The sequence below is a fragment of the Maylandia zebra genome, linkage group LG13 (genome assembly GCF_041146795.1).
Source record: "Maylandia zebra isolate NMK-2024a linkage group LG13, Mzebra_GT3a, whole genome shotgun sequence".
NCBI classification, from domain to species: Eukaryota; Metazoa; Chordata; class Actinopteri; order Cichliformes; family Cichlidae; genus Maylandia; species Maylandia zebra.
In genome coordinates, this window is record NC_135179.1 from 2974516 (window position 1) to 3000305 (window position 25790).

General features: G+C 45.4%; 2 protein-coding genes across 3 annotated transcripts; both read left to right on the top strand.

Moving 5' to 3' along the window:
• Window positions 1-7602: 7602 nt before the first annotated feature.
• Window positions 7603-20959, top strand: kif11 (kinesin family member 11). 2 transcript variants are annotated; one of them, XM_004570623.4, is made up of 27 exons: window positions 7603-7785; window positions 7931-8041; window positions 10141-10270; window positions 11120-11217; window positions 11328-11406; window positions 12147-12332; window positions 12416-12540; window positions 12627-12717; window positions 12796-12941; window positions 13094-13190; window positions 13433-13528; window positions 13731-13819; window positions 13922-14009; window positions 14388-14461; window positions 14554-14668; window positions 14876-14947; window positions 16752-16887; window positions 17114-17286; window positions 17364-17489; window positions 17588-17746; window positions 19174-19313; window positions 19398-19558; window positions 19640-19758; window positions 19895-20117; window positions 20193-20359; window positions 20458-20568; window positions 20694-20959. In XM_004570623.4, the coding sequence occupies exons 2-27, from the start codon at window positions 7968-7970 to the stop codon at window positions 20802-20804; spliced, it is 3186 nt and encodes a 1061-aa protein (XP_004570680.2). In that variant the 5' UTR covers window positions 7603-7785; window positions 7931-7967; the 3' UTR covers window positions 20805-20959. The 2 variants fall into 2 exon arrangements, with proteins under 2 accessions (XP_004570680.2, XP_076747518.1); XM_076891403.1 differs by having other exon boundaries at window positions 7953-8041.
• Window positions 20960-21853: 894 nt separating this feature from the next.
• Window positions 21854-23125, top strand: LOC101466701 (uncharacterized). The gene has a single exon (XM_004570624.3). The coding sequence runs from the start codon at window positions 22080-22082 to the stop codon at window positions 22899-22901; it is 822 nt and encodes a 273-aa protein (XP_004570681.2). The 5' UTR covers window positions 21854-22079; the 3' UTR covers window positions 22902-23125.
• Window positions 23126-25790: the final 2665 nt, after the last annotated feature.

Consider the following 25790-nt stretch of genomic DNA (forward strand, 5'->3'; position numbering starts at 1 on the left):
ATTAAGCTCATGACACAGCTGAGTGTAAACAGAAACTCCCGCGTGTAGCTGCTCCCAAAAGGACAGAAATAAAAATGTTTGCTTCATTTTTTTCATTAAATGTTCAGTTTTTGAATTTAACACAGAAATTCTCACATAAAAAACAGGAAATGCTCCTTTTTATTTCATTTTTGTTCTTTTGGTTTTGGAAATAACTATAAATTATAATCACTTATCCCAACGTTTGCCTTTGGTTACAGCGGTTATGTCTCACACACTTTATAAACATATATCAAGTATAAACTCACTGCTGAGCTTTTGCTGTCTGATTATCTGAAACAGTCGAACTGGAAGATCTTTATTTTGATTTAGTCCTTGATTGTGATTTTTTTTTTTACTTTGAGGCAAATAAATGAATCCAAAATCACAAACTTCTGTTCATTTGGTTTAAAAGCAGCTGAATTTACTCAACATGTGCTGAATTTGATCAACTTAATAATCTCTGATATCTACAATTTACTAAGAAATCAGCTCCAGGCTCAAATGGATCACTTTTGGTGAAACCAGACTTTACTGATCAGCTCACCTCAGACTTCAGGACAGAAACATTAGAAATGTTAGATTTCACAGAAAAAGCTTCTCAGAAAAGGAGCAAGTTGAAGGTCTGCTCCTAAAAATGCTAAAGTTTCCCACACTGACCGATTGAAACCAGATCCGATCGTTCTAAAAGCTCCTCTCAGACCAGCTAAGAGATTTTAAAGCTGAGCTTCAGAAACTCAGAACGACCAGTAAGAGGAGGAAATCCAGTCGGTGCAGTGGTTCCTCCTCCCCACTGGACAAAAGATCAAGAATCAGACTCACTTCAGCTCTGTCCGGGTCGACGCCGGCGTCCTCCTCGTCCTCCTGAGGCGACTGGAGACCCAGAGAGAGAAAGACAAGAGTCGGATCGACGACAGAAGACACGGAGATGCTTCCTGAGCTGAACGAAGCCCGACGTTTGGACGCCGGATCGAAAAGTTTAGCCGCTCCTCCGGCTTCGTGGCTCGCCCCCGGAAAGGGTCATCGTCACCCGGGGTCTGAGTGGGCTGCCAATGACAAAAAGAGAGAGAGGGAGCGGGAGAGCGTGGAGGGGGGAGAGACAATACGATTGTTTCCACCTCACTCTGCTTCCACCCTCGCAGTTAAAATTGTCATGGTAATGAAGAGGGGTTATTTAGTTTGTGGGGAGTGGAGGAAGATGCAGCAGCTCAGGACGTGAGGATGAGGACGATGGAGGTGGTGAAGGTTTGACATCGTCGCAACAAAGCGCACGAGGACGGTCAGGAACCCGAGCAGTGCCTCCTCCTGACGCGTCAGATGGGTTTTAATGCAACAACTTTTCATTGAGGGGTTAAAAATTGGTGCTTTATGATAATTTTTCCATCATAATTTCATAAATACGGGACGAATCAATGTCAAACCCAAAGGGCTGAAAACACCTTTGAGCTGTCACATCCAGTCTGAACACAAAGTGATGGCTACAGCGTCAGAAACCAGCTTCAGTACCATCGATGTTTTAACACGAATCCATCAGTTTCTTGCATAAAAGAAGCAAAAATGAAACTTTCTGTTAATTTGGCTTAAAAACAGCTGAAATTATGCAACATTTGCCTGATTTTTTGTTCTGTGACAGCTGAATTAGCACGTTCATATTATGGGTGGCTGCTCAGGACAAGCTAGAGCACACAAACGTCTCCTTTTTACCTCCATCAGACACCAGGACCATCTTCCTGCTGTGATTCCTTCCAGGTCAGAATAACTTTCCTGAGTGGAGCTCCTGGCTTGGTTTTTACAAATGAATCAAACTAATTTAGGTGAAGAGGTTTTTTCAAAGTCCTAGCAGGCTCTCCGCCTCAGCAGATGATTTTAACATGTTCCACTCGTGATCTTCTTCTTGTGTCATAAGAAGTTTAGACACTCGTATTTCTAAATTTCAGAGGAACATCCAGTGTCCTCATCTGAGGCCCTCTGTGATGCAGGTCCAGCACTTAGAAACTCTCAGAGTCACAGATGCCCCGATGTTTGGGGATCTGCTGTGGTAACAAAAACCACACCGCATGCACAGACATGTTAGCGAGGCCTGAGACGCATGCCGTGTCACATTATCTACTATTATTAATGCAGCACGTGGAATTTGCCAAGATTTATTAAATAACGGATAATTATACTGAGTTATGAGGTTGATCAAACCATGAAAGCTGGTGCTACTAATTCCTACAGGTGTTCCAACTTTCCTGGATTACATACAGCGCCCTCTGTCTGCATAAAGCAGTGCTGGAACACACTGTGGTACCAGACCCTCGTGAGCATCAGTTGAACAGAATTTGACTGCAGAAAGTTGAGTGTTGTGAGCAAAAAGGCAATTAACAGTGGAAGAGAGACAGACCATCATAACACTTATAACTGCAGGTCTGTCCTACAGAGAAACTGCAAAGAAAGTCAGGGTGTGAGTGAGTCCAGTTTCCTTCACACTCAGAAACAAACTGTGACAGGTCTGCAGACCCAAAGACACGACTGAATCAGAGGACATGTTTCTGAGAGTTAACATTGTCTGACTGGCGGCTCACAGGACAACAGCTTCAAGCAGCTTAATAGTGGTCGTAGTGAGCAAGTCTCAGTTTCTACTGTGAAGACTTCGAGCTGCAGGTTTGACAGGACGAGCTGCAGCAAGAAAGCCAGACGTCAGAATAAGACACAGAGGCTTGTCTGGACCATGAAACACCGACACTGGACTACTGAAGACTGGAAGAAGGTTTTATGGACTGATGGTTCATCACGCAGGATCTTTGTACGGCGTTGAGTAGGTGACAGGACGGTTCCACAGTGTGTGGCATCAACTGTCAAACATGGAGGAGGCAGTGTGATAGTCTGGGGCTGTTTGCTGATCCAGGGTCGGTGACTCGTACAGAGTGAGAGGCTCCCTGAACCAAACCAGCTACCACAGCATCCTGCAGCAGAATGAGAATAAATAAATAGTACACAGAACAAATACAATACTCAGAGTTTAACAGTACAATACAGAATAGTGCCAGTGTTGGAAGAGAGAGGAGAGTTTTATGTGGTCCAAGAAGTGTGTATACTCTCTGGTATGGACCTAGTTGGTGAGGGGTTGATCCTACAGCAAGATAATGACCCAACACAAAGTCCAAGCTGTGCCAGAACTGCCTCAGGAAAAAGTAGAAGATGGTGAGCTTGTAAACACGGAGTGTCCAGCACAGCCTCCAGGTTTAATCTTCTAGGACCTGGTGTCCACATATGTGGACATCACATTTTGGGTTGTCTGGACCAAAATACTGAATTTTACTCTACAAGGGCCTGATATCCACTTACGAGGACATTAAACTGCCACTGTTCTATTTAAAACAAATGTCCTGGATCTCATTTTTATCAAAAACAAAAATCAGGTAAACAAATAAAATTATCAGGTTATTCTTTGCTTTTACTGAACTGGACAGAAAAGTGAAAGCAAAACAACTGACAGGTGTCAACGTTCACAGGAACTTGTGCAACAGATATGGGAAGAATTTCCTGAAGAGTATTTTATTTCTATTGCAGAAAGAATTTTATGTGTGTGTTCAGCTGTTATAGCTGCCAAAGGTGGCTACGCCGATGAGTCAGAAGTTTAGAATACATGCTGGTCCATACATTGATTCTATGATTTCTTTTTTAACTCAATTGCTTATTTGCAAAATGTTTTAATTTCAGAGTGCAATGAGACATTAAACTGCATCATTTTCAACTTTTAAAAAAATGGGAAAATTGGGGTTTTCTGGTAATGTATACATAGTTGCATAATCACACAAATTTGTGAGTCATGACATCGCATGCGCATGCGAACATGTGGGAAGATACTCATGTCCACACCTGTTTTGGTTTTGTGACAGTTTAACTTGTATGCTTACCTGGAGCACAGCGTAATCAGATAATCAGATTATGTTCTGCAGTGAGCTATATGTTTTGATACTTTTTATTGTTTCAACACAGGAAGTGGTTAACCACACCCCACAATTTTTCAGATGCGTAACTGCACATTTTGTGACATGTTAGCTGTCCTGTAGAAAACACTCACTGGTAGTCATGTCAGACGTGTCCTCGTGCACGTCATATACTCCACAAAGTGCTCGTAGTTGAAGACAAACAAGCAAACATTTATTTCCAGGCTTGAAGTCACAGGAATTAGCCTGCAGCTAGTTAAAGCCTCCACTTCTACTTAACAATCAATATTAAACTAAAATATGACTTTGTAGTCAAATGAAATTCCCCATTATTTTGTGCTTATTCATCTCCATAATAATTCAAATCAAAATTATTACCAAATATATACAAAATATGATTAAAGTTAGAGAAACTTACAGACCTTTGTCTTCTACACTAGCTAATGTTAGCTAATGTGCTAATTAGCTAATGTGCTAATTAGCTAATGTTAGCTAATGTGCTAATTCGCTAATGTTAGCTAATGTGCTAATTAGCTAATGTTAGCTAATGTGCTAATTAGCTAATGTTAGCTAATGTGCCTTTGATGTTTTTACTCAGCTGGTTTGGGGAAATGTTTCTTTGAATGTCCTGACCTTTGTTTAATATATTAGATATATATTATTAGTTTCATTTTTAGCTCACTGCTTGATTTTAGCACAGCTGAAATGTCCGGTGCTGCTTCTGCTTAGACGCTAGAAAAACAGATTTTTAGGACGTACACTTACCGTCTGCTGACTTTATGGAGACGGTAATTTTGGTTAGAGAAAATGTCGACAAATCTTGATATGAAAAACTTGAAAAAATTCCACAAAAAATTTAAATTAAAAAAATTATGGCAACATTGCAAAAGATTTTTGAGTATCAAAAAACTTGTATGTTTTTAATTTCTTAGAACCAAGTTTGTTCAAATGTATTAATTTAAATGTCTTCACCTTAGATACATGAGCAGAAATCTTAAAATTAAGAAATGTATGACTGAACTTCTTACCTAAGTTGATGCAACTCATTAGCGTTTGCAGCTTTTACAGTACACACAGAGTACCACTGGCACAGTCTCAGGCCCCTGAAACATTTGTTATCATCTGCAGTGTTACTGCTTTTAAAATCCTGGAGTTCAGGAAATGTGTAAGACTGTAAATCTTCTGGTCATTTTGGTTTTCAGTGTTTTGCTGTGGAGTTTTGATTATGGTTCTGGTCTCACTGTTTGAGGCTTTTGGTGATATTGTGGACTTTCCTGTCCAGATGATGATCAGTGTCTGGAGTTTGTGCCTCCCCCTCTGTGTCGTATCTGTGTTACTGTCTTAGTTTTCACCCTTGTGTTTGGTCTCTTTTGGTTGTTTCCTGTTTTACTTTGAAGGTCAGTTTTCTTTTGTGTCCTGCGTGAGTTTGGCTTCATTTCTCTGACTTGGCCTGATGGTTCTCGCCTGCTGTTCGCTGCTTCCTCCTCTGTGCTGTTGTTGTAGATCTAGTGATGTGTTCCTTGGCGCTTGGCTCACTCGTCCACCTAAAAAAGTGTTTTGTCACCTTGTGCTGGTGCCTGTGCCCTGTGCAGCTCTTCAGCACCACCAGACCTGCACCGTTTAACTTCTCCTGTGCAGGAAAAAAGGTTTCTGGTGATGGATTACAGCCAACATGTTTCTAATACATACAGCTAAGAGTGTCTGATGGGATGAGCAGAAAAATCATTGGAGACAGTGTCCAGGACAATGAACTCCAATCCGAGTTGGACTGTTGTCTTCAACAAAAGCTGGGACAAAGCTCTTTAGGTCAGATGATTTCTACTTTCTTTAAAGAGTGTTTGAGTCTTAGAGATGTTTAAGTTGTGCTGTGAACAGAGAAGCAGAGATTTAAAGGAGCTGAAATGACCAAACTCGCCGTGCTTTGGAGGGACATGTGCAGTGCTTTGCATGAGGATGCAGGCAGACTCATTGTCACGATAGTCATCCATGCCTAGATGGCTCAATAAAGCTTCTCTAAAGTAGCAGGATTGTGACTATTACTCCAAATAAACGAGTCACTGGTTACACTGTACAGCTGCAGAAGTGAAAAATGAAGCGAGAGGTGCTGCAGAGTCCGACCGGAGCAGCAAAGAGGACCTCCAACAGCGCTGTGAGATACTGTAAGATATCAGACAAAGGGAAGCTGTGTGTGTCTGTGTGTGCAATGAAGAGGTTTCCAGAGCAAAAAGGGCAACCCCCTCGCTGTCCTCAGGAGGCCGAGTGGGCGGACGGTCCTCAGCAGATGGATTGCTGCTCGCCTGCCTTCACTTCATGAACCTGGAACGGAGGCGGAGCCTGAAGTCTATCAGTGACATCATGTTTTTGGATTATTTCTTCTCTTTCTTTCTCTTTTCTACTCATTCTAGTCTGATTTTAACCCAGTTGTGTGTGTTATCATATGTTATGAAGCACTTATTATGATTTTTATGCACATTTGAGCATGAGATAATCAAAAGGTTCCTCAGAAGGAAACGTTAAAGATTAAGAGAAATGACAAAAAGCATTCAAAGAGTCATAAAATCACCTGAAACAGTCAAAAAATAATGCACAGTCCCCATAAAAGACACAAACACATGAATAATGATAATAATGATAATAAGTTAAAGGATCATTTTGTTTCGCAAAGTCATTTATGGTGTCTTTGGACTTTTAGTTAGGCTGATTTTTTTAATGCTACTTAAATAACGAAACACATCAAAATATTCAATGAAACGATCGAGTCATTCACGTAGTCGGTTTTCCTCCCACAGACCAAAGACGTGATGTTAGGTTAAATAACCACATAGAGACCAACACCTTTGCACAGTGAACACATGATGTCCACAAAGAAGCAAAACTGAGGGAACAAAATGAATATAAACACACAAAAGATGCAAAACTAGCAAAAAGAGCCACAGAACACAGATGAGAATGACATAGGTGAACAAAAAGATTCAAATCAAACACATAAAAACAACATAAAAGTGAAACGGAGTCATAAAAAGATGATGTTAAGTCAACAAAAAGTGCCAAAGAATCTGCACAATATGTGCAAAAGATATTCACAGAAAACCAAGTGACATGAAAGCGGGAGAAGTGCAAAGGTCATGATTGAGGAAAGGAACACAACAATCATTAAGAGATGCTTAATTCCAACGAAAAAAGTGAAAAATAAACAGAAGAAAATAGTCAAAGAGCATAAAAGAGACAAACAACCTCAAAGAAGTTCAAAAATGACCGCATGAAGAAACACTCAGTGCATCATGGGAAGCCGCCAGCATCATTCGGGTCACTTCCAGGCTTAACCATATGAAACTCAACCTTTTTTCATTAATTGAAAGAAACCCGAATCAAATATCGTAAACTTAAAAGTCTAATTATTTATTTGGGAACATAAAAATACGTTATTATCTCTAGTAGTTGTTTATAATTATAAATAAAAATCATGTTTGTTTTCGTGTTATTAAATATTTCTCAGAACAATGTCGCCACCTGCTGGACGTACATCGATATTTATATCACATCTGCTCCCGTGATGCTCTGCGATGGCAGTGTCACATGATCGTGGTACCCAATGACGGCCACGTAGTGACCATTACTCTCCTGCTATTGGCCGATGAAAATTTAAAAGTACAGTTTGAAAAGTGTCCTGTCGAAGGTTTTAGTGCGCCAGAGAAGTTGTAGGAAAACGGCCTGTGCTTTCAGAGCAGCCCGTAAAAGCTGAATTATACGATTTATTAAGATATCGAAGACTTTGGATTTATATTCGGATAACCCGCAGAGGGGGAGGAAGTGACGCGCAAAACGATATTTGGTGAGTTTTCGTTAGCTAACATTATGATGCTATTTGTCGCTTTTCTTTCGGTTCGTCACATTTAAAGCGGACAAACCGCCTCCCTGCGGTTCATTTCTGTATTGATGACTGTGCTGCTTCATTAATGTGCCCGTTTAATCTGAAGTGCGTGATATAACGGTGTCCAGGAGCAGCTCTGAGCCATGTCTTCAAACGTCCAGAGCGGGGGGAAACGGGAGGAGAAGGGCAGGAACATCCAGGTGGTGGTCAGATGCAGGTAAGGAGTGGAAACAGAGTTTCAGCTGTGTCTGTGTTTGCTGCTGTCAGTCACAAACATACTCTAGATGTCGTAAATATCCTCAAAACATCGCAAAAGATGCAGAAACATCACCAAATCCACCTTAAAGCTGTATGTTCAACTGCCCTCAGTGGGTGTATTTACCTGGAAGACCTTAAAAAGGCTAAAAGTGTACTCATAAAACAGGTCACTGACATTTTACAGTCTCAGAAGCTAAATGAGAACACTAGCCTGAGCTTACCTGTGGAAAAATCAGCAGTTCTTGCAGTCTTAAAGTTACTATTTGAGCCTCTGAGGGAACCCTAACCCATGTGGCGTCTAATTTATCAATAAAATTTGAGTCTCTCTTTTTTACTTTCTTCTATATGTTTATGGGTGTGTTAAAATGTTAGTCAATCCAGAAATGTGCACACAAATGATGCAAAAATACTTGCACAACCACAGAGAAATGCAAAATGATGATAAAAATACAGGAAAAGGATGGAAACAGGACATCCAGTGATAACCATCATACTAGCCTCACGTGTTTGAGTCTCTCAGTATCCCAGTGCTCATGTATTTGGTCTTTAATTTATTCATCATTTTCCTAGAAGAGACCTTAAAGCGTGTTTTACCTCTTTAGCATTTTTAACATTCAGGGGATGAATTTGCACGACTGAGTGAAAGCCTGTTCATTCCAGTTTAATTGTACTTCAACCTGTTTTAACAGGTTTAAAACCCAAGGTGGAAAAAAAAAAAAAGAGTATAAAACCATCCTTTTCTGAGGTCTCGTAGCTCACTTACACATCGGTTTAGCAGAATAAAGGTGTAATAAGTTTTTAAAAACCCAGCAGGTGGAGCAAAGACACGCCCCCACTCGTCTAGATGCAAATATTTCAAGCACATGTCAAACACTGAGCACTAACATCACACTAAATAGGTTTTGGGTGTTTTGGATGCTGTTGCTATTTTCTAGCTGTCTAAGTTTTATTGGCTGTTAATTGATCCCTGACAGTTTAGATTTGTGTGATTGTCTGTGTCGTGGGACACAAACATGGGTTTGTAGTCCCGATCCGATTACTGGAGTCGTCTTCCACGTGGTTCCATTTAACAATTATTAGTGCGAAAAGAAAACTGGTAATCCATCAGCCCCTCCGTTGGCACTAAACACTCAGTTTCACATAGTTTTTTGTAATGTTAGCTCTCTATGATGTCAGAGTACAGAAGCCCCGCCCACCAAGTTGAGGGGCAGCCAGTCAGAAGAAAGTTGGCTTGAAATGGCTTGAAGATAAACTGATGGCTCAGAGGAGCTTTGAAGAAGCTTCAATGTTTTTAGTTTCTGCTTTTCTGTCACGTGTGAACACGAACTGATTATCTCTGGATTTTTGGTTAGCGTGTCCCAGCTCTGAAACCGACACAGAGTGAGATAAGCGTCCATAACGTCATATTGCGGTTTGATCTTCCCGTACCCGTGCAGGCGAGTCTGTGGCGGAGGCTCAGATGATGCTAAGATGATATTTAGAAACCTCTTAAAGATGTTTTGAGGCCTGCAGATGTTGACACTGATCTAATTTAAATCCCATATTTGTGCTAAATCGGTTAATTCATCTGTTCCTTCTGCTGCCCACCGTCTGGTTCGTTGTTCATGATAAGCTCACAATGTTATGGATTTCCTTTTTGTACTCTGAGGCCTCAGAGGATGAGCGTCACTGATCTGTGTATACTTACGTCTGTGTTCTACTGAACTTTAGTCATCTGAACCTAAACGAGCATTAATGTGTTTTTTAGATGTCTTCATATGTAGCTCAGAGTACAAACCCTGTGTGTATTTTAATTATAATAAGCAGTAAATCTTTATTATGGGACTTTTTCAAAAACATAAATGAACGTTGCTCTGACAGAAAGAAGCAGAAAACTGATTTTAATCTGAGCCAAAGTCAAAGCTTTGGTGTCGGCGCGCTGTGAGGGTTTTTAGATCTTTACAAACAGGACCGTGTGACTCGAGCTGATGTTGAAGCTTCCTTATTATGACTGCAGAGCTGCAGAAGTCTCAGGCGTCGAGTCTTTGTCACCGAGGTTTTCCTCTGCTGCGTTTTCAGGCCTTTCAACACGATGGAGCGCAAGTCGTCCTACGGCGTCGTCGACTGCGATCACAACCGGAAAGAGGTGATGGTGAGGACGGGAGGCATGAACGACAAGGCGTCACGGAAGACCTACACGTTCGACATGGTGAGAGGAGAAATGGACACGGCGCATCCTGTGCTCGCACATCTGGCTGACCGTTTCCCCTGTTGTGTTATGTCTTAAGTAAAGCTGTTCGATATAACGATATATATCTGATGACGATATAAAAACATCTATCGTTTCCTATTACGCTGTCGTTTGTTTCGTGGTGTTGTAAAATAAACTGTTTGCAGCAATATTTTTTTCATGGTTCTGATGGTCACTGTAGTGGCTATATTAATTCCTTAAAGTTCTCTCTTTCTCTTATATTTAATATAACCACACTACAGACAAGCGCCTGTTTTTATGCGTTGTCGTTAACAGCAACGACGGTAAAACCATCGCGTGGCTCCGCTCTCCGCTTGTTTGTTTTCTACGTAAACCTTTCACAATAAAGCTCAAGATCCTGTTGCGACTTTTCAAATTAAACTGAATCACAGGAAAGAGCATGCAGAGAGTTTACTGATGAGAAGCAAAAAAGAGCCGTCAGGTGCTAAAAATAAACCTTAGACTTAAACTTTGAAAGCAAACGGCGGCCGTTACAACTTATGTCTAAAAATGTATCGTTTCATGCATCGGTTAAAACACTCGACTCCAGGTATGCGACGCCCAGCTGGAAACACTAAAACTGCCCGAGATTCACAGAATTTACAGAAAATGTTACATTTTTGTGTTTTTATGTCGTCGTCAGGACGATAAATGTTTTATCAAGATATGAGATTTTGGTCCTATCGCACAGCCCTAGTCTTAAGTTCTTAAGGTGAAGTAACAAAACTTGCGTTCGAAGCAGAAGCAGCTCTTAGTGTCTCTCGATGAGGATTGGCTCATTGCTGCAGCTGCGTTTCTCTCCCTCAGGTGTTCGGTCCGTCTGCGAAGCAGATCGAAGTGTACCGGAGCGTCGTCTGTCCCATCCTGGACGAGGTCATCATGGGATACAACTGCACCGTGTTTGCGTGAGTGCTCTCCAGATACGCGAGCGTCGGCGTGAGCCGTCCCGGATGAACCGTCCCGGATGAACCTGTTTGTAACCTCTTTTGTTTCCATCTTTTTTTATTGATGACAGCTACGGTCAGACAGGAACGGGAAAGACGTTCACCATGGAGGGAGAGAGGAGCCCGGACGAGCAGTTCACCTGGGAGGAGGTGAGCTCTGCTTTAAAATGGGCTCACTGGTTTACTGTTTGACCCTAAGCCTGCATGTGGATCTAATTCAGAGTGTGAATGAACTGATCCTGCAGCAGCGTGCATGAAGTATAGGAAGGGGAAACGTCTTGACTGTCTAACATTAATGAACTTTTTCAGGTTTTCAAATTCAGAGTTTTGTGATCGCAGTCCGACTGCATCCATCCTGAATGTGCATGAATTGGCTTTGAATAATTCCCCGTGTCCGTTTTTTTGCACGTGGATGTTGGACGTCTTGTTTTCAGATCATCAGTAGCTGCTCAGACCTGCTGCTCATTTCAGCCTCGGGCTGTACTAGAGCAGCTTTGCTTGATTCATAGTTAATAATAATCCTCCTTTGTCCTGTGCTGGGTCTCCGTACAGGCCTTCAGCTCATCCTTTACAAGCCCTCGTTCATCTTATTGGCCAGTTTCTGGAAGCCTGCAGAGGGGTAGTATGCAGTACCTGTCAGCTGTACTTTGGAGGGGGGGGGGGGGTGTTATTGGATGCTGCGTACATGCAGCCGGCTTTTTATCGTCAGTTCAGATGCATTAATGTGTCAAATCACCAAAATAAAACCTGTTTTATTTACAAGTTTCACAAGTAGCAACGAACGAGGGTGACAAACGCCACCACAGCTGTTTGTTAATTATTGTGGAAATGGTGCAAACAGCTCTGTGCGCTCAGCGCTGAAATAAATTCCCGTGTTTTTGCGTCTCTAGGACCCGCTGGCCGGCATCATCCCTCGCACGCTGCATCAGATCTTTGAAAAGCTTTCTGAGAACGGCACAGAGTTCTCCGTCAAAGTCTCGCTGCTGGAGATCTACAACGAGGAGCTGTTTGACCTCCTCAGCCCCACCGAGGACGTCAACGAGCGGCTGCAGCTCTTCGACGACCCTCGCAACAAGGTGAGCGTCACGCAGCTCGGATGAAATGAACGCCCGCTGCGGAAATCTCCGGGAATCTGACGCCTCTGTGTTTGCCTCCGCAGCGCGGCGTGGTGGTGAAGGGTCTGGAGGAGGTGACGGTGCACAACAAAGACGAAGTCTACCAGATCCTGGAGCGCGGAGCAGCAAAGAGGAGGACCGCCTCCACGCTCATGAACGCCTATTCCAGGTACCCGCTCGCAGGAAAGCACTCTCACTCCGTCGCCAACCGCCATGTCAGTTATGTTTGCTCACCCGCTTCCCGTTTCTCCACAGTCGCTCCCACTCGGTGTTCTCCGTCACCATCCACATGAAGGAGATCACTCTGGAAGGAGAGGAGCTGGTGAAGATCGGAAAACTCAATCTGGTAATAATCTGGCGATGAGGGGGAGAGGAGGGGGCGCAGCCTAGAGCGTCTAAAATGACCCAAACGCTTCCTGTTCAGGTCGATCTCGCCGGCAGCGAGAACATCGGCCGTTCCGGCGCCGTGGACAAGCGAGCTCGCGAGGCGGGAAACATCAACCAATCGCTGCTGACGCTGGGCCGAGTGATCACCGCTCTGGTGGAAAAGAGGCCTCACGTCCCGTACAGGTGAGAAACGACCCTCCTCGGTCTCACGAGGACGTCGCGTTCAGGTCCGTCTTCTCTGGGGTGTCTGTGCGGGTCCGCCTCCCCTGACCTTGTACAGTCGTCGTGGGGGCGGAGCTGAGGAGCTGTATTGATCAGTTTATTTTCTCCCACAGAGAGTCCAAACTCACCAGAATCCTTCAGGACTCGCTGGGAGGGCGGACCAAAACCTCCATCATCGCCACCGTGTCGCCGTCGTCCAGCAACCTGGAAGTGCGTTTCAAAAACAAAATGAATGTTTTCAAAGATTCATCATCATATTTATCCTGAAGCGTCTCGCGTCACCCACGTCTGTTATTGTTGGTGTCAATGTTTCCACTCGAGCACAGACTGTATATAAAAGATGGACGTAACCATGTTTATATTTTAGTGTTTCTTGATCGAGCACGTTTATTTAGCCCGTGTTGGTTTCACTGAGTGTAATTTGTGCTGACGAGTCTCGGTTGTGCGTGCAGGAGACGCTGAGCACCCTCGAGTACGCCAGCAGGGCCAAAAACATCATGAACAAGCCGGAGGTCAACCAGAAGCTCACCAAGAGGACGCTCATTAAGGTATCTGAGGTCGACGCGGCATTCAGCATGTGTTCGGGTTTCAAATGGCGCCGTCGCAGGTTTGCCTGGAAAAGCAGAACTCAGTCAGGAACATCTGTGACGGTCACATCAGAAGCTTTTAAATCTGTGACCCAGAAGAATCTAAATGAAAATGTGACACTGAGTCCAAACACCAGATTTCAGGACCTTCTCTGTCCTTCAGGAATACACCGAGGAGATCGAGCGTCTGAAACGCGACCTGGCCGCCACCCGGGACAAGCACGGCGTCTACCTGTCCTCGGAGAACTACGAGTAGGTCTCGGCTGACACGTCAACACTGCTTTTACCCAAATAGCTGACCTGACAGACCATCTCGGGTGCTCCTAACCACGACTATGTTTTTAATTCATGCAGGAGCATGGTGGCTCAGATCACCGCCCACGAGGAGCAGGTTACAGAGTACAACGACAAGATCGCCATCATGGAGGAGGAGCTTAAGAAGGTACGATCCTCATCCGCTGTCGGACGGCTGCAAATCAGAGCCTGATTCAACTTACTGAGGTCTTAAAAGTTGACTTTTGATCTTTAGAAGTTGAAGATGCTGTTTGAGCCTCTGTGCAGATTTTAAAGCTGCAGATTTAATTGAATGCAGCGGTTGCAGATGCTGCAGTCTTGCATTAATCTGCATTTCAGGAGTTCACTGTTAAGCACTTCACACAAACTTTACAGAGACTGTTTGTTGCCGTGGCCAAAGAAAAGACTCCACTAACTGTCTGGCTGTAAAGGAATTACGAGGTGTCTGTTTTGGCGTCTTCGCCATCGGTGCATCGTTTTACACATCCTGAAGCGGCGTGAACATGTGGTCGTGTTCTCTCTGCAGGTCACGGAGCTGTTTGCGGACAGCAAAGCCCGACTGGAGCAGTGCACCGCGGACCTGGACGAAAAGCAGCAGAGGTGCAGGGCTGTTGTTAAGGTGTGGGATTAAAACCACCACCAGGGGGCGCAGTTTGATTTAAAGTTGTGGTTTTCTCCTGTGCGCCTCTCAGGCTGGAGGAGACGAGCAGAGACCTGCGGGAGACGAAGGTGAAGCTGAGCGAGGAGGCGTTCATCTGCTCCGAGCTCTCCTCCGCCCAGGAGACGCTGTACGACACGGCCGGGCAGGTACAGGCGACGCTCCACTCCGGGGGGAGATATTTAGACATTCTGTCACTTCATCATCGCTTCCTTTTCTCTCTCTCTCTCTGTTATTTGAAAACCTCTTAAAATGAATCTTCAGCTTCCACTCTCGCCCCGTTTCACCAAACTTCCCTTTTTCAGATGTGAGATGTTTATGATTCGAGTCTGAAACTTTGTGCTTTCGTCCTTCAGCTGCTGAGCACGGCGGACGCCAGCACCAGCGACGTGTCGGGCCTCCACGACAAGCTGAACAGGAAGAAAAAGGTCACGTTTGTTTTTGTTAAAGCGGTGAATACGTGGCGTCCGCAGACGCGCTCGCTTCGGCTCGTGTTGGTCACCGCAGTGTGAAGTATCATTACGGGGCAGAGAGCCTGTAGATGGTTGTTGGTCTCACGCTGGGCCTTCCTGCAGTCTGAAATGGGTCATTTAGCCCCTCCCCCTTTGAGCTGGCATCCTTCTGATTGGCTGTCACAATTTGAATAGTGAGTGGATGAAGCTGCTTCATCACATCAGGGATCTGTCCTCATGACTACAGGTCCACTGGTAGAAACCGCTGAGCTTCCACACACACACACACACACACACACACACACAGCTCACTATAAACTGTCCATGTTTGATGTGAACAGCCACAGATTAGAACAGATGTTAAATCAAAGCAGATGTGTCTTATTTACTTTGTAGTTGCAGCTGAGGCAAACACTACCAGCCTCGCTGTTTAACCCGTAAAAGCACATTTCTCCTGTTTAAATGTTTCATCTGGTCTGAGTAACAGATTCCAGTGAAGATGACATGGCTGCTTGTGTCTGCCGTGCACTAATGACACAGCAGGTGTCATAAATCAGAGGTTTGAGTCACAGATGATAAGATTGGGGAACAGCTGGGGAACCTGCAGGTGCACAGCAGGAACTCTCAGCGGGTTTTGGGTGGAACACGCTCTTATCTGTGACCACTGTGGGGAGTTTCCTCTGCAGACTTCCTTTTAGAGGAGAAAGAAACACTCACTGTGGAGTGAGTGACTGAAAATACACCTTTAAGCATCAACTGCTTCACAGAACAGTTGGGAAAGAAATGACAGGGAAGTCAGATCTGACTATTTTTACGTCTGTGGGCTGATTAGAGTCATTTCCACTGTGATTAAAACCTGAGAATCAACCTTTTTTTTTTTTTTTTTAAATCCATGTAAATCAGCGGTCCCCAACCCCCGGGCCTCGGACCGGTACCGGGCCGCGGGAGTTGAGGCTCAGGTGTGAAATGTATGGTTTTTATCGTTAACTCTGTTTTCCTGGGTCTTTTCACGTGTGTTATGAATAAAAAAAATTTTCGGTACCGGTACTAGTTTTATTTTGTTGTATTTATCCGCGACACCTTAAAGGCCGGTCCGTGAAAATATTGTCGGGCATAAACCGGTCCGTGACGTACGGAGCCCCGCAGGGGACATGGGAGGGAAAAAAAAAAATAAGACTGAGTTTTGCGAGACCCCGCAAAAGTTGAATTCCAACGATGGCGGCAGCTACTTAGTTGTAATATTACTCTTTCTGGGTCACAAAATACACTTTTAAGATATTTTGAGGCGTGAATGTAGTTATGTAAACGTCAGATACCTGCTCGGTTTACAAGACATCACATATTTGCAAAAGTGCTCCGACGTTTTCGGAGATCTGACACCCACTAGCTCGAAGCTAACGGGAGGTCGAGACCTACTACAGCTTTCCCGGCACATCGTACCTCGACCTCCCGGTCGGCTTCGAGCTGGCGGCCTCCGAGGAATGCGGCTAAAACATTTGTGAGATCCCGAGTTTGTTTTGCGAGATCTCGCAGAAGTCCGTCTTAATTTATTTATTTTTTCCTCCCATGTCCCCTGCGGGGCTCCGTAGTGACGCAACAAAGGTTGGAGACCGCTGATGTAAATGACTTCAGAGGGTTTCAGGTGCTTTGGCTGTTAAAAGCATGAATCCCGACAGAGCAGAGGGCGCTGTAAACCGGGTTTTTATGACTTGATGCTGAAACTTGGAGCTTCCTGAAAACACAAATGTTCTGAAGCACAAACCTGCCTCTGACCCTGCAGGTGGAGGAGCACAACAGGGAGATGCAGCAGAGCTTCGCCCAGCGCATGGACGGCTCCTTCAGAGACGTGCAGCGCTGCATCCAGCAGCACGGAGACAAACAGCGCCACATGCTGAGCAGCTACTCGCAGGCTGTCGGTAAGAGCGCAGAGGTTTCACAGAGGCGTGGGTGACGGGCTGGGACGGTTTACTGCGGCTGCTTTAAATTTGCCCGCCTGATGGTGACTCTGGTGTTTGTACTGTTAGTACTCGGGGGTTTTTTTTTTAGTATGTTCTGAAGCGAAATACTGAACTGAAAAAGATGATTTGGTGTTTAAAACAACTCTGCGGTCTTTCCTGCGTCTCCGCCCTCTTTCCTGTGCAGACGGTTTGCTCGTGATGAACGAGGCGGCACTGAAGGGCGCTCTGACCACTGTGGAATCCTTTGTGGGCGGAGTCAGGCCGCTGGTGGCTGAGAGCGTGGCCCGCTGCGAGGAGAAGGTGCAGCAGAACGAGACGCTGTGTCTGCAGGACAAGGAGAGCGTGCTGCAGCTGCTGGTGAGTGTCTGAGCGCGCTCACGGCCGCGTTGTCCGCTCAGATCAGTGCTGTGTGACTAATGTGTGTGTGTGTGCAGGAGGAGCACCGACGGGACATGGAGGAGGTGCTGGTGGTCCAAACTCTGATGGGTTTATCAGCAGCCAAAGAGCTCAACGACAGCCTGAGAGCTTCGGTGGAGAAGCAGCGAGCGCTGGCCGACAAAGTTGGTCCACGACAGTAACATCCACACGGAGCAAACGTGGCGTACGCTCGATCTCGGAGGCAAAGCTCTGATCTGATTCTTCTCGTTCTCCTCCTCAGGCGGAGGCAATGAAGGAGATGGGCGTGGTGTTCGACAGCTTGGTCCGAGAGCTGGCGGCAATGCGGGAGGCCGCCGTGCAGAGACTGAGCGCCCTGCAGGCTGAACGCGACGAGCTGGAGGACAAGATCAGGCAGGCGGAGGAGGAAATCGAGCAGAAGGTGAGAGCTGACCAGAGAGGGCAGCGAACCTCTGTCTGCTGGACGAGGACGCTGCCAGATGTCCTGGGGCCTGACGTAGGGCTGGGCGATGTGACCCAAAATTCATCTCCATATTTTTAGCTGGATGGGGATATACGATATATATCTCAATATTTTTATTTTTTTAATTTAAGCCATAAAGTCAGAACAAACAGTTCTTAGTCAAAGCTGTGTCCCAGATGTCACAGGGGCACTTTTATTAACAAACAGCGTAGATGTTCATGAAAAAAAAATTACTCAAATTATCAGCATTTATTAAATAATAATGCTCCATAAATAAAAGAAAACTGTTGTTTTTGTGCATAACAAAGAGCTCACAACTGTGCAGTCAAAATGTAAACTAACAGACGCCGAGCATAATAACAAGCAGCTGCTCTGTTCCTAACTTCTACTGCGTGACTGACAGCCTGGAGTTTGAAATCCTCTTCGTAACCACGTCTCTGAACAGGTGCCATTTATGGTCCTTATACGCACACAGTACAGTAATATTACATTGAAGCACAGTACGTATCACTCGGCGAGGCTCCTCGGTAGCTGTAATGCTCCAACAACCCATCAGGTGGTGCAGCTCCGTAGCTTAGCAAAGTCGTGCTGAAACATTTTTGACAGATTGCTGAGCGCCGTGTAGCACATAAAATTGGTTTGCAGTCATCAAGCACAACCAGAATTCATACATAAGACGCGCTGTCAACTTTTGAGAAAATGAAAGAATTTTAGGCCGTGCAGCCTCTCTGGGCTGCAGCCTGGTTAACTCGCTAACGGAGATTTGCCGTGTCCATCTTGTCGTCGCCTGCAGGTGAAGTTATGGGGGAGGGGGAGTAACGCAGCATAGAGGCAAACTTGCGGCTCCACAAGTATAATTATAACACAACATAGACTATATCGATATAAACGATATTGTCACTTCTTATATTTGGTATAAAAATATATCGATATTTATAAAAAAACAAAAAAAAAACCAACTCTATATATCGCCCAGCCCTAGCCTGAAGCAGACCGTTAACTTTGGACCTGTGATGGTTTCAAGCCCAGCAGCACTGATCTGTAGTGGTTTTCGCTTCCATTTTTAAATCCACTTCAACAGCATTCAATGATCTGTTTGAGCATGAGGTGCAGTCGGCGCACATTCAGCTTGTCTGCAGCCTCAACAACTCAAACAGGCGGAGATTTAAAGTTAGAATAACAGTGCACGGGATACATGACAAGGATGACGACAGATTCTGAAGTTGATGGGTGTGATTTGCATCGTGCCTTGTTTGTTCTGCCCTCGTGTGGCACAGTTTCATGCATTAATAAAGGCAGATAAACCTGTTACATCTGAGTGTTCACGCGCTGGCTGGTTCTGTGGGTCGGGTGTTTCTGACACTGCTTCCGTTTGCTTCGGTCAGGATATGAAGGAGACCATCCAGTGCCTCCAGGACCAGCTCAACCTGCTGACTGTGAAGGTCAAGAAGAAGTTCACTGGTCTGTACTCGGCCTCCAGAGGCCTGCAGAAGCCCCTGCAGAGCCTCCAGGAGGACATCAGCAGGTGAGTCGAGCACTAAACGGTCATGTTTTTCTTCTACTGCACGTCAAAGTTCATTGAAACATTGAAACCGTGTCTTTGTGGCAGAGGCTGCAGCACAGTCGAGCACCAGGTCTCGGCCCAGGCGGACCTCCTGTCTTCCTCCGCCTCCTCCCTCGTCTCCTCCCTGTGTCTGACCGCGGACGAGAGCCGGCAGTCTCTGGAAGAGATGTCGGGCTGCTGCTCCCACATCCACAGCTCCGTCACCGGTACAAACTCTTCCTCTCCTCTGTTGCTGCTCGCTGTAATCCCTCATCCACAGCACGCTCAGTGTGTTTGTGTCCCTGCAGGCCTGTTGGAGCGTGACCTCGAGTGGAGCTCCAGAGTGAAGGAGCACGCTGAGAAACGAGCCGAGGAGCACCTCACGCTGATGAGGAAGGTTGGCTCTGAAGCTCAGGACCTGCGTCAGGTGAGAATTCGAGGTTTTCTGTCCTAACCCCAACACAGAGCAGACCCTCAGTTTAATACTGTAGAGACACGACCGTCATATCTTATTACCAAACCCGACGACTCTGAACTCAGTAAAAGTGCCTCCTGTCCCGCAGAGCGTGGAGGATTGCTGCTCCGAGCAGCTGCGAGCAGCCAAGGCCGATATATCCAACCAGCAGCAGGAGGTGACGCGAGCTCTGACGACTGTCAAGGATCAGACCTCCGTCGACTGGAGCGTCCTGGAGGAGCAGCGGGCTGAGCTCCTGCAGCACGTGGAGGCGAGCGAGCAGCTGGTCCACAGCTTCCTGCGGGACGAGCTGCAGGAAGACGTTCCCACTGGTGACAGATTTATTTTTCTGCCTTGAATTAAAAGTTAAAGTTCTCAGCAGGACATTAACCTCCTGTTGCCTTCAGGTGCGACTCCTCAGCGGCGGGAGTTTGTGTATCCCCGTCAGCTGGTGAAGTCTCGCCGCCGCAGCGAGCTGCTGGAGAGCCTGAGGAGGCAGCAGGAGGAGCTGCAGGCCGCCATGGAGGCGGAAGAGGAGGAGGAGCTGGAGGAGGAGGACAAGCAGACTGACCCGGTGAGTTTCAGAACATTTATCTTGGAGCTGTGATTCATTTTCATTTAAATGTAAATAAACGTGATGTTTGGCCTCGTTCTTCTCTGCTGCATCATCAGGACTCGCTGGAGGACGATCTGAGCACGTGCAACGAGAGTCTGGCCACAGAGCCGTCCTTCATCGACGAGAACCTCGTCTTCAATGAGAGCAAGCGGGTCCCCTTCTTCAAGGTGAGGGAGAAGTTTGAAGCCGTGCAGCTGTTACTGAAAAAGCTGCTGAAGCAGCGACTGGGGGTCAGAGGTCAAGTGTTTAATACCAATGCACATTAAAGCTTGTTTTCATTCCTCTTTTCCAGAAGAAGAAAGGCAAAAAGGAGATGAAGATCCCGTCCCGGTCTAAAGTGTCGGAAAACGAAGCGGAGTCAACGCCTCAGAAATCCAGACTGCCGCTCCGCTGTCAGAACTGAAACCTTATTTCTCTTTATTTTTAATAACTTTATTACTGTTTCTTCTTTTTTCTGACCTCTTTCATCTTAAACGTGTCCTCATGAACTGTTTTATTGTGGTTTGTGTCTCAGCACCTGCAAATTGTTTGTAAAATTAAAGATTTATTCTTGTTTTATTCTGCTGTTAATTATTCCATCTGCCACACTCAGCCAGCTCATCGGCTTTGTCCTCGGTTATGACGTCAGCACAGGACACGTGTGGCTCTCCTGGTTAGACGTTATGAAATGTGGCGTGGAGCGATGGCGGGTACAGTGGGTTCAGCAAAACCACGAAGAGTTCAAATGTTTTTGTCGGGTGGGCTGGAGGACACTGCAGCCTGTGAGGTTTCTTTGGTTTCTGTGCTGCTTCATGAACTTTCACTATTTATGTTTCGTGGCCGACAGCAGCACGCTGTGTTACACGCCGTGTCTTTAACGCACACGGCCAGAACGTGGAAAACATTCACGTTTCCACAGGGACTCTGAGTAAACAGGAGCCCGGTGCTGATAGTCGTTCATGGACTCCTGCTGATGTGAGCGTCTGTATAAAAGCAGAAGTGGGAGTTCACAGGTGGAGACAGCAGCTCCCGGCAGTTTTGAGTCCTCATTCATAAGTGGACATCCCAGCAAATATACCGTGACGTCAGACTGCGCATGCTTAGAGAAACCAAAGAAAAACCCCGAGAATTCCACGAGTGAAAAAGAAGTCTGGTTTATGTTTTGAGAGGAAAGCACCAAAGTTTACTGCGGTTTTCCTCTGATGACGTCATTGCGGAATTCCCCCGCTGATACGTGCAGAGTGCGCGTGCTTGTTGAGGGCGAGGTGGTACTGTCGCTGACCTTGTCCTGTTTACAGTAATATTTGTACTGCTTATATACACGATATACAAATATGATATTTATATTAGTATGTCGTGTACGTGTGTGTGCGCGTGCGGAAGAAGAAAAACGTTAAATGATGGAGTTTGAAGTGTGAAATAAAACAATTGTGAATAAATGAGGTCATGTGACCGTGATTATAGTTTGAGCTGCTGTGTTGGCCGGTTACGGTATTTTGTAGCTCTGAGGTCGGACGGAAAGCACCCAGAGTTACTTTCGGTTTGTTCCTTCATTTGTTGTTGTGGATTCTGGACGAGCTCATTCTCTCAGTGTCAGGTGTGGAGGTGGGTTGGGAGCTGATGTCCGTGTTTTTCTGGATATGAGGAGAGTTTCTCTCTTTCTGTGCTCGCTCTGTTTTTCCTGCTCTGATCTGTGAACATGGAGCGATCAGCTGATCTCTGCCTCCTCTCTTTGCTGCTCCTGGCCGTGCCCTGCTTCTCCCAGCCCGGGCTTATTCAGGCATACTTTCGGCTTGGAGACGCCCTGGTTCTGCAGCCTGTGCCGCCGGTCACTAAACGCATCACCAGCGTGGTGTGGAAACGCAACCACGACCTGCTGGCCGAGTGGGCGGAGGGAGAGAGTGAGGTGAGATACTACGGAGGGTTGAGAGGCCGGTCAGAGCTCAGCACCGGGACCGGACGCCTGCGCGTCAGCGCTGCGTCTGCAGAGGACGCTGGAGTGTTTTCAGTGGAGATCAACAACGAGCCTCAGAGCGAGCTCTACAGAGCTGCAGCCATGGATGAGGTGCCCCAGCCTGAGGCCTTTGTGACACCTCTGGCCTGCAGTCAGGCCTCCTCTCGGTGTTTACTGCACTGCTATGGACACACTGCAGACACTGAGGACATCACCTACTACTGGAAGATGGGCGATGGAGAGTGGGAGGAGTCAGAAAAGAAGATAGAGATTCTCAATGTTAATGAGCTGCACCATGTGAGAACTTTCTCCTGCAGGATGAAGGACCCAGTGAGTGAGAAAGACAGCGAGCCCATCAATAATCCTTTTTACAGACACAGGAGCCCACCTGACTCTGCAGGGTGGACAGGTGTGGCGGTCACTGTGGGCGGAGCTTTTGGAGCTGCAGCCCTGGTTTCTGTGGCTCTGTTTGCATTTTGTCAGAGAGAATTTATCCAGAAGACCATTAAGAAGCTCGAAGGCAGGAATTCTGTCCCACAGATGTCAACGACGTGTAACTCTGTGTGAAGCGTCATCAGCCTGGGTTTGTTGTTTGTGCCTTAGAAACTGTGACCTGCTGCAGGAGAGACACACATGCAGATAAACTCACGGCAGCATGAATGTTTGTGTTATTTAACAGCCACCTCTGTCTGAGCAGGAACTCTGAACTGGTCAGTGTTCTAGTGAAAAGAAACTGCTCAACTACCAGTAACAGATTTTTAATATCAGTGAGATTTTCACCTGGATAAATAAAGGAATAAAAAAAATCTCCTTGTTTTCTGTCCTCTGATTCTTCTGGAGCAGCTTTGCATGAGTCAGAGCCTCAGCTCTGAGCTGCTCTCAGGTTGCTCCCCATCATAGTATGTTTGTGAATGTTAGATGAAAAGCACTAGAGCATAGAAAGAGGCTGTGAATGAGGCAGCTCTGATGGCTGTCCAGGACCAAACAGCTGACCAGTGTTTGATTCAGCAAAGGTCAGAGGTCACTGAACAGACTGCTCTCCATCATGGACTATCTATCTATCTATCTATCTATCTATCTATCTATCTGGAATAATAATAATAATAAACCTCTAAGACAAATCAAAAACATTGGAACCTAAACCACAGATCATAACAGGCGAACAGCATATATGATACAGTGTTACAGTTCAGCGTCCACAAAAACAAGGATTTTAGAAGGTCTTACAGCATCATCTGTCCTTCAGCAGCCAGTTTCATTAATAACAAGCGCATGAAGTCATTATGTCACTTATCCATTCTGAAAGAGTTTAAATTAATTTTAATAATAATTTATAATTCCACTGCATCAGAGACAGCTTTACACATTTTGAAAAGATGTTTCTGTCATGGATACGGGAGAGGAGAGGACCCAAATACAGGGCACTAGCCTTCTTCTCATTATTATTAAGCTGATGGCAAAAAATAAATAAAAAAGATATGAACAGACTCCAAAGGAAGCAGACACAGAACAGGCCCTATGTGCAAAGATTTACAGGAACACATTCAGGCAGGAGAGGAGGCTTTTGTCATGGTCTGGGTGGGTACCTGCAGGTTTCCAACAGCAGCCCTCCTCCTTTGGGCGGAGATTGGTTGCTCCTCCCTGGCTGACCACCTGTGGGCAATTATTCCGGCAGCATATAAGACCTGCACACTCAATCAGTCATCGCATGAGTATCTGCTATCCCATGTTAGTCAGTGGTGTGTAATTGCTGTGTCCAGATCCTGTGTGAAAATGTTCCTGTCTTCAGAGTTGGCTCCTGGAGTGGGCTTCTTGCCTCAGTTATCTCTGCTTTTCTGGACCTGGGCCACCAGCTGCTGGTACAATGTTGCCAACTAGCCCACCTCTCACCTGCCTGCCTCTCATGCGGGCCTCGCGCCCCACCTGTCCCCTCCACCTGAAACCAAGTAAGGCAACTCAGTTTAACTGTGAAGGATCGCTGACTGACTGCTGGACCCCTCTGACTGTGCTCTCCTCTCATTACAGCGCCCCGGTCACTTCCGGCCCAGTTTTCTCCTCCGGCCCAGTTTTCTCCTCCCCACTGCCACAGCTGTTCTGCCGCATTCTAGAACTGTCTAGTTTACCTTTAGTTGACTTAGTTTTGACGGCGCGCCCACTAGTTAGTGGCGTCGTTTTGATTTGGCTTGTGTTTAATTGTGGGGAGAAATAAACCTTTTTTTCACTCACTGTCTCGCTTCCGGTTTGGAACTTGTGTCCATCCCATTTACCTCATGTGACAGCTTTGTTCTTTAATCTCTGAATAGAAAACCAGAAAACCATCTATGCTTTTCTTATTGTAAATATTAAATTCACCCTGAACACTCCCTGCAGTCACTGTGTGGATGAACTGAAATACAGACATGTTTATAGGTAAACATATTTACATATAAATACATATATGTATGTATTTACATACACATTCTGTCCCTAAGAAGCACATAGGTTTCTTTCCTATGTGAGAATTCAAACTGCTCTGATCGTGGTTGCAACACTTCGGGCACCCGTGGAGGTCAGACACCTCCCCGTGGAGCCTGTGTGTGTGTGTGTGTGTGTGTGTGTGTGTGTGTGTGGTTGGTTCTCGGGGTTGCTGTCAAATTGTCGCTTTTATTCTTTAAGACTAATTTAGTTCTTAATACAGACGTTATGTGGCTACAGACAAACCATTTTACAATAAGTGCGGGACAATAGGACCGAGGCCTACTTTAGAGTTACTTTCACTTTCTAAGGAAACTCGATTCCGTGCTTTTCAAAATAAAGCCGTGTTGCGTCGCTGTTCTGCTTCATTGCACATATAAAACATGAATTGTCATGTTAATAATATAAATACAATATCAGCGAGGATTGTTTTGACTGCAGCAATAAAGCAGTAAAACCTCAAACAGCGCCTCTGATAAACTCTTCTTTCTTTTTACATGTTCCTGAGGATTTTCCTGATTATGACGTTATTGAATTGGTACCTGATGTTACGCTCACACCAACAGCAGTGTTGTATAGCTGTAAAAATAAGCTGTTTGCCTCTTTCTTCTTCTTTCTTCTTCGCATTCAGGTTGCTTTCTTCTCCTCGTGGTGCTGAGGCGTTAGTTTGAGTGTTGTATTCACCTGTGTTGATCACTTTCACCTGCGAGCCTTTAAGGATTAGAAAGGGAAACCATAAATCCCATGGACAACAGTTGGATCCAACTTTATACAACCGAGGCGAGTTTTTGTTACTGACTTTCACCTCAAAGATCTCCAAATTAACTTTGACACTTCTGACAAAGAAAAGAATTTTTTTTTTATTAATTTATTGAGAAATATTACAAAATTAACAGATGTTTAATTTATCACCGAAACTGGTTAGAATATATGGCTTTAAATCAATGACTGTAGAAATAGGTTGAAATACTTCATGAGTATTTTATTGTGCTTTTATTATGA